The 9,212-nt window shown below is 40.9% G+C and overlaps 1 protein-coding gene across 1 annotated transcript; it reads right to left on the bottom strand.

The window, feature by feature from the left end:
* Nucleotides 1-287: 287 nt before the first annotated feature.
* PHAX (phosphorylated adaptor for RNA export) lies at nt 288-8,633 on the bottom strand (the record flags this gene model as incomplete). The annotated part of the gene is made up of 5 exons (XM_079548956.1): nt 288-557; nt 3,112-3,195; nt 4,886-5,006; nt 6,489-7,108; nt 8,529-8,633. 5 exons carry the CDS (start codon nt 8,631-8,633, stop codon nt 288-290), a joined length of 1,200 nt encoding a protein of 399 aa, XP_079405082.1.
* Nucleotides 8,634-9,212: the final 579 nt, after the last annotated feature.

Below are 9,212 nucleotides of genomic sequence, written 5' to 3'. Positions count from 1 at the left end.
TTTGTTAGAGCTGTTAATTACTAAAATTAACATGTGGCTAAAACAGCTTTTCTACAGAACACTGATGCAGAACTCTTATCAAAAGAAATCTTATCAATTTTTGAGGACTCAGCAAACAAATAAGACAGTTAACATCTTTCACGGTGTTAAGCTTAGCTATGAACTATGTCATTTTCTTCTTTATCAAATATTTCCCACGTTTCTGCAATTCATGAAAACAAGAAGTTATGGTATAATTTTAAAAGTTTGTTTAGTATGTTTTATAGAGACTTTGTTATCATTACAATCTAAAAGATCTCCAAATCATGAGCATTATCAATTTCTATAATATCTTCAGGTTCCATCTTGGCTTCATGATGCCCATCCTGCAAATCATCCAGAGAAGCCAGAGCTTCGTTTGTGTCACTGGCAAAAGTCTCACGAGACGCATCATCATATTCTTGCAGGTTAAGCCCTTTAATGGCTTTTTTCATCTTCTTTCCTAGAATTTGTATTCTTCTCTTCTTAGCAGCTTTTTTGTTTTCATATTCCTTTTGGTTTTCCAGGTAGAATATTTCCTTGAATGAAAGTAAATGAAAACAAAACAAAACAAAAAACACATTAATTTCCTGAAGAAAACATCAAACAAAAATCCTTTTAACTTCTAATTCTGCTCAACAATAATGAACATTCACACTACTCAGGGTAGGAGTACAGATTGCACTTATTTTGATTTGAAACTATCATGAAAGCAACACTAAATTTTTCATTCCAAGCACGCAGATGACACAAAACTGGAGTGGTTGATATACCAGTGCCATGCTGGTGCCATGCAAAGGGATTTCAGCAGTCTGAAGAAACGGACTGACAGCAATTTCATAAAACCATAGAATCACAGAGTTGGAAAGGACCTAGGACCTAGAAGATCGCCTAGTCCAACCATCCTCCCATTACTAATATAAGCTATTAAGCCATATCTCTTAGCTCCTCATTCAGACTTCATCTCACAGAGTTCAAAAAGAAATGCGAAGTTTAGATGTTGCACTAAAGGACATGGTCGAGTGAGAAAATACCGGTGGTAGGTGGAAAGCTGGACTGGATGATCTTGGAGGTCTTTTCCAACCTTAGTAACTGTGACTCTACATCTGCGGACAAATGACACAAGGACATACTTGTGGCCAACCGCCCAGAAAATACAGCAGCAGAAAAGGACCAGGAGGGCCTGGTAGACATAAAGGTGAACAAGAAACCAATAGTGCGCCCTTGCCACAAAGAAGAACAATAATATTCTGAGCTGCCTGAGGCAAATACTGCCAGCAGGTGCAGGGAAATGAACCCTTTCCCCTCCTCGGGGCTGGAAAGACCACACCTCAGGTAGCGCATCCAGTTCTGGGCTCTCCAGTATTGAAGAATACAGACTGGAGAGACTACCATGAGGGGCCACTAAATATAAGCTTGGAGAAGAAAAGGCTCAAGGAGAGGTCTTATGTATAAATGCCTGAAGGGAGAGTGCAAATAAACGAAGAGTCAGGCTCTACTCAGTGGTACTCAGAAAAAGAATAAGAGGCTATGAGCACAAAGACAGAAGGTTCCCTCTGAACACTGGCTGACACTTTTTGGCTGTGACACTGACTGAGCACTGGCAGAGGTATCTCCCACAGTTGTTTCAACAAATGGAAATTCCACCGATCAGCAGCCACCTTGACATGCTCTTGGCAATCTCTTCTAGTGGAGCCCTGCTTGAGCAGGTGGGCTGGACCAAAGGACTTGTAAAGGTCTCTGGTGACCTACACTAGTCTTGATTTTTCAAAGAAAATCTTTTATGTCAAGATCAAAGAAAACAACTGAAGGTAACCTACAGTGAAATCTTAAGCAAAAGGTTCTATTGCCCTTCAACAAAACTCTTCCTCAAAAATGAAACTGGAGGCCACATCTCTACAGCAAAACCTTTTTGAACCCAGTAACATTTTCACTCCTATAAAGCAAACTCTAAGAAGCTTTCTCCTTATTTTAAAGGCGGAAAAGATCATGCAGATTAACTAAATGCAGCTACATGCCTTATTTCCTTTTTTTTTTTTTTTTAATGAAAATCAAAGTTTCACACAAAAAACGTTAATGCTTTTTCACTCCAAGAGATGCAAGTCCAATGCTAAGTACACAGATGTGCGAGCGTGTTGTACACAACAACCTCTGCAATGACAAGATTACACATTTTTTCCTATCGAACTACGTATCGAACACCAGTCAGTTTCATTGAGTACGAACTACTGCCTCATTAAATGCTTGACAAAAATCAGCAAGAGAATAACAAGGAACACAGTCATAAAGGCATGGATGAGGTAGCTGCACAGTACATTTCACATGAAAGTGAGATAAAATGATCAAACTCACAACTTTTTGCAACCATTGCACGCTATGGAATGTTGTACTTGTTTTTTTGTTACTGTTGGGTTTTTTTTGCTTTTTTTTTAATATGTGACAGACAATCCCAGATTGAACTGATTCATCTCTAATTCCCAGTACAAAATGGTGGGCTAACATATCAAGTGAGCTGAAAAAGCAAAACAGCTTTAAAAGAATTTAAAAAAAGACATTTCAGACTATATAAAAAACCGTGAAAGGCAAGGCAGTAATATTTACAAGATCATTAATCTAGGATGGCAAGCACATTAGGCCAGTGAGCAATTACGACTAGATTCAGACAATAATCTGGCAAAAGGGAAAGTATATAGCTTCAGCTGTAGCACCAGACAATAAGACAAGAATACTCTACTAAGAGCACATTATTAAATTAATGTATAATTAAGCGATGTCCAAATAGAAATACAGCTGTAAATAACATTACTGTAAGGTATACAAAATTATGAAAAACTCAGTATGCAACACTTCAGACACCACAGTTTTCTCATCTGTTTTTTGTCACTGGCAATACATAAATGGTGCTATTTTAGCTACCTGTCAATGCAGTGTGTGAACTGTTATTTGCTTATACTTTGAATATGAAAAGCGCATTTCTTTGGAATAATAAACTTGTTAAAGTCTTGAAGAGAATTCAGACATAAGCTTTCTAGCAGAAAAAAAACCTCCACAAAATTAACTTTGGACAATCACATGCACTCTTAGCAATTTTACCTTGATTTGTTCTTCTTTGATACTGGGAGTATTCTTGAGCAGGTTTAAATAAACACCCCCTGGTGTTCTTCTCCTTGTACCGTTCTTAACAGAGAAAGAAAAAATTTGCAACGTTAGCAAAATTAAAATATAACTGTTGATACAAGAAGGGCATAAAATACAATGCTTTCTATTAAGATTGAATTCAAAAAGCAAAGTTCTGCTGTTCTAGTTGTTACATAACCACAACCCTTTTTTTAAATTGCTGTTTATGGCTGATATAGTCAACAACCAGCTTCCTACATTTGGACAGAAATATCAACTGTTCATAACTAAATCTAATTTTGACAGTGAAAAAACAAAGTACTTATGCATTTCAGATACTCTCACAGCCACCTGCAATAACACATATAACACATATACATTAGGTTAGATATTCAGAACATTATTAACAAGGAAGCCTAGTAAAATTTCAAGAATTAATCTCATAAAATTCTGTGAAATCTCATTTGTTTATCTGCAGGATCTTGCATTACTCCCAAGGCAAAAGTTTCTCCCTGTAACGTGTTAGCTCCATGCTCCACATCTACTTCAGTAGATTTCAAATTAACAACAGTGAAGTACCATGCTGGTGCATGAACAGACACAGCTTTGAAGCCTCTGTAAATTATAAACACTAGCTACCAGAATATTTTACAATTACCATTCACAGTACATACAGTTAAACTGTTACTCCAATGCCCCCATACTCTATTAAAGGCAAGCTTTTCTACTAAATAGCAAACAATACAATTCAGAAGTTTAAGAACAGGGAAGCTCAATTTGTATATCTTTCTTGAAAGAGCAGACACCACAAATTTTTATTATACTAGTAGCACAAAATCTCAATTAAAAAACCAGTACACTGTATCTACCTTTCAAATGGTATACGCTGATCTGCAGGCAAAGGTGCCATTAGGAATTGTACCTTTTCATCTTCTCAGTGAATACTTGTTGATTATAATTTGAATCCCTCATAAAAACACACTGCTTTTAAGAGAAGTCACTGGCTAGAAAACTTACCTCCTGCCTTGCAACCATGAAAGTTAAAAAAACACTTAATTAACTTTCACCTCACAGCTCACTATTTAACAAAAACACACAAACAAACTGATAACTCGATCATTATGTATAGAATTTTTACCATGACGTGTAAAAGAAATCTGCCCTCAGTTCTGCACTGCTGGTACACAGGTCTTATAATAAAGCTAAGAGATTCCCTATTGAGAGTTATGTTTTGGAAGTGACATTAGGAATGCCTGCAAGATACCATGTTGACCTCTGATTGTATGCTGATTAACCTAGATAGCTCAGTGCTGCTATCTAAAACAACCACTGGACTTAACAGAGTAATCTCCCAGAAGCTTCATCCCAGAAGTACAAGCTTTTATTCAAGATTTAGAATGTCTTAAGGTCGTGAGGGAAACATCCCAAGGTAAGGCACGTAATTGTTATGCTATCACTGCAAATTAGATACTGATTTGAGGACAAGAAGAGGAGTAACTTCCAGACCCATTCATCTCACTGATTACTCAAACTCTGCTAGAGGGTTATGCTAGCATTTATTGCTAATTGACTTTCATTGCTCAGACAAAAGATACACTTCCCAAAGAAAGATTGTAAAACAAAACAAAAAAAAAGCATGGAATCTAGAAGAACCTGCCAAATGTGAAAGCTATGTAATAGAATTACACAAACATTCTGCAAACAAAAAGTACCCCTTCCACCCCCTGCCACAATATCACATTTTTCTTACCACTATGAACAGTCCACCATTTTGTTCCACTTCAGCAGTTTCCATGAGCAGCTCAATAGATTTTCTCTTTCCAATTATTTTCACTACTCGAGCAATCAAATCTTTCTTTGGTTCACAAAGCCTTGAGGAGGTGGGGGGGAAAACAAACACATTCAGTCTGTAAAATTTCAAGTAAAATCAATCACAGCACTTCCATAATGAGCAATTCATTCTATGCGATACAGAACTATGCTATTAATAATGAGTTTCTACACTTAAATGTTTTTCAGTGGCTTCTTAAATCTCAATTTTACAGTACTGAACTTCTGAAGGACAGTGATATCTAAAGCATGCATTCATGTTAAAAGTTTGTCTGAACAAAAATGCTTTGAGTAGCTGTTTTCCCTCCACTAATTAGTGAAAAGTTAAACTATATCAGAAACTTCAAAGCCCTACATAAACCTCTGAAGCAAGAGGATGAAAGTCTGCCATATGATAAAACAGCTACATATTAAAGAAGCGTAACACTGAACTGTAGCGAAGAGTTTGAATACAAAGTCAGCAGTCAGCTTACACAGCATCTATTTGCTCGGCCAGCATCTCTACTCCACTGGAAAAAAAGTATAAGCCCACAGATAAAAAACTGTGTAGAGCAAGAGTCATGTTCAATTTTTTTTTTTTGTCCTTAAATGGCAAAGCTGATGATGCACAGTTCCAAGCACTATAGCAGAGTGGTTTTAAATCCAAGGGAGGGGGAGGAGGGGCAGGGGGGAAGCAGAGGAGAGCAACATACTGCATGAACTACAAACATTTATTGAAGACCACCACATATTCAAGTGCTTTAAGTGACATTACCATGCTACAAAATTATCCACACCACAACAGCTATAACAATAGAAGCTGCTTGACCTACTATAGGGAACCTGCTTTAGCAAGGGGCTGAACTCGAACTGCAAAGGTCCCTTCCAATACCAATGATTCTGTGCACAACTCAAGCTTGGTAGCTCTAACACTGGCTGGCACAGAACTGCAGCAAAGCTTCATAATATTGTCTCGCTTTCAGTGCTAGCATCTAGTAATCTTGATTTGACCAGCAGTGAAATGTCTCTGAATATAGGATGATCAATGTAAACAACACATGTATTTCAGAAGCAGTGCTCTCAAAAACATTACCCTACTCACGTCAACTAGAGTTTCAAAGACTTATAATTTAGCCACATTTCCACAGTGACAACAGCTTATGTAAACTAATTACCAACTTAAAATTTACATCTTTAATCATGACACAATTCCTCAAATAGCCACTACTAAATATAATTAACAAGAAATAGTATTTTTGATAGCCACTGTTAAAAAAAAACAAGCCATTAAAATCAATCTCTATCTGACTGACTCAGAAAGGAAAAAAAAAGGTTAGACCGTTACTGTATGCTTCTAAAAGACACCACATAAAATGCTGCATTTTAATTTCAGGATTTTGGAAATGCCCAGAAGGCACTTATTCATGCCTTTTGTAGCCTAGTACAACACATCACAGAGACAGCAAAATCAAGGTTTTTTTTGTGTGTTCTCTTCCATCCATAGTTTACCAATACTTAAGTAGACATACGATTATCTAGCTTACCGGTAAGCAATTTCATCTGCTACTTTTTCCTCTGAATCCTCTTCTGTTATTTCATACCTTCCTTGGTATTTCATTTCTTGTCTTTCACCCAGTCTGTCTTTTACAGATCGCTTTCGTTTGAGAAAGCCTTGTCCATTTTCTTCTTCTGCTGGCAATGTTTTCTTGTCGTCATGCATGTATTCATCCAGTTCTTTATCTAAAGTCTCTGCCTCCTTTTGCTGAGCTTCCTTCATCAACTTTTTAGCCAATAAATAATTGTAAGTCTCTGACTGCCTGCTCCTGTCAATACTTCCATCCATCCCCAGAATCCCAAGTTCAGTAGCCACTGCATCCTGATTTTGCTCCTGGAGCACCACACCCCAAATGTTGTTAACTTTCTTACCACCTAGAGCAGTTTGTTTCGTGTGGCTCTGAGTAACTGGAAATGGCTCAGATTTGGCAGGAGGAAAGTTGAAACATTTCTGTCGTTTTCGTTTCCACAGACAGCTATCATCATCAGATTCAGAAAAGCTTTCATCACTTGAATCTACACTCTTGGTTGTCCGATAAGGAACGTCTGGTGCACCTGATGAAAGGCTGCTCTGGAAAGGTCTGCCTGCATTACTGCCATCGTGTGATTTCTGAAATGAAGTAGCAAATGTACATTAACTCAATTACTCACACAAAGAGAGCCATCAAGTCACGCAAAAAATTTCATTAGCTTGAATTTCTTAATCTCAACTAGTGGCATTTTGAGCAGTACTCTGTAAGCATCTCAAAGAGACTAAAAAGGCTACTACAATTGCCAGCCCAGACAATGACAAATGTGCACAGTAGTTTTAAGAAAGAAAACTATTACAGCACTTTGGTGAAAGTTCTCATAACAGTAAAGAAATTAAAAGTCTTCTCTGGAGTCTAATCTGTCAGAAAGAGAGTGGGTGCCCAGTGATGCGCAACCACAGCAGTCTTCCCTGAAATTCATGTGAAAGGAAAAACAAAAAAAAAAAGGAACAAAAATTAAAGACAGATGCTACTCAAGACTTTGAAAAGCTAATAGCATCTGGTGATTTTGATTCACTAAGAGCAAGGCTTTACTATCTAATGGTAATGCCTCACATTAGAATCAGAATCCTCTCTGCTTTAAAACAAAGTGCTACTGACACTGTGGCCAACAGGGCAAAAACAAAACCCTAAGGGTTTTAAAATGCTTTACAAACAAGTCTTACTGCTCCAAACAACATTCAAGATCTGGCACTTCTCCATCATTCTGACTCGCACACTAAAGAAATAGCCAAGCCTGCTCAAATCTGCATCACCTGCAGATATCACAAGTTACATAGGCCAGAATTCTGATATTACCATTTCAGGGAACTTATGGCCATGCTGTCTATGCCATTCTACAGTAACTCTTTTTTTTTTTTTTTAAACGGTTAATTTCATTTTTCCCTGGTTGATTTCTTGTTGTATGCTACCCTAAGATCTTTAAGATCAGACTTTCTTCAACCAGCGGTTAAAAACCGTTTTTACGTATCTCACCACAGGTATGGCACCGTTTCTTCCCTTCCTTTTACGGAAGTGAGAGCAGATGAAGTTCAAATACTATAATACGTCTTAACATGGAAGCTCTTAGACCTCGGGAATAAACAGAACCATAAACAGCAGTTTACCGGTGAGAGCAGTACATTCACAGCACAGCGGTGGTCGTTACCCATCGCTCCCACGTGCGGACGAACGCTTCATCCTCACTGTTCGCGTAAGGCTTAACCTGGACACCCAGTGTTCTCCTTCCTCACCACATCCGGCTCCTCAGAGCCATGGGAACCAGCCCGCTCCGCCGGGGCCCACGGCACGGCCAGAGGCGCCACGCAGCGGGAAGGGCTCACCCGGCCAGGCCGCACGGCCAGGCCCAACCCGCACAGCCCCGGGCCCGGCGCCGCTCTCCGCCGCCAGCAGGCCCCCGGCCGCCCGTTGTGGCCGGGCCTGCAGGGCGCTTCCGGCAGCGGGGAGGGGGTGGCCGGGCCCTACCCGGAGCCCGCCTCGCCACAGCCTCCCATCGCTCACCTGCTGCCGCTCCCCGGGAGAGCCGGCGGCGGGCATGTCGGAGTCCGAGTCGGAGAGCTCGCCGTCCTCCACATCGCCCTCCATGCGCCGCACCTCCAGTGCCATCGCGGCGCAGCGATCCCCCTACGGCTACGACGGCGGCGGCAGAGACGGCGGCGGCAGAGGCGGCGGCGGAGGCGGCGGCGGCAGAGGAGGCGGCGGAGGCGGGGCGGGGACGCGTCGGGAGCGTCGGCGGGCAGCGCGGGGCGGGGCGGGGCGAGGGCGCGCTGTGCGCCGCCGCCATCTTGTGCTGTGCACTGCCCCCTAGTGGAGCTGCGCACGTTCATCGGCGCCGCGGTGGAGGCGGGGGATGTTGTGGGTGCACAAGGGCGGCGGATGAACAAACACGCGCAGATCGTGTAGTCCGACTCATACCGTCAGTCGGTCGACCAGGAAGCCCTCTATTACTCAAGCTGCTCAAGTGTTAGAAAACATACTTTATTCTTGGCGCTGGGTGCATAAGGGGATCATAGAATCATAGAATAGCCTCGGTTGAAAAGGACAATGATGATCATCTACTTTTAGCCCCCCTGCTGTGTGCAGGGTGCTTCTGCCTGATCGCGCGCATCTGGTACAAAGCACCTCTGCTATATGTGTGTTACGTATGCAAACATTTTCCCAGGCAGAAGATATCAGTAGTTCCCC

Source organism: Tetrao urogallus (assembly GCF_951394365.1).
Source record: "Tetrao urogallus genome assembly, chromosome: Z".
NCBI lineage: Eukaryota > Metazoa > Chordata > Aves > Galliformes > Phasianidae > Tetrao > Tetrao urogallus.
This window is presented reverse-complemented; position numbering and strand designations above follow the sequence as displayed.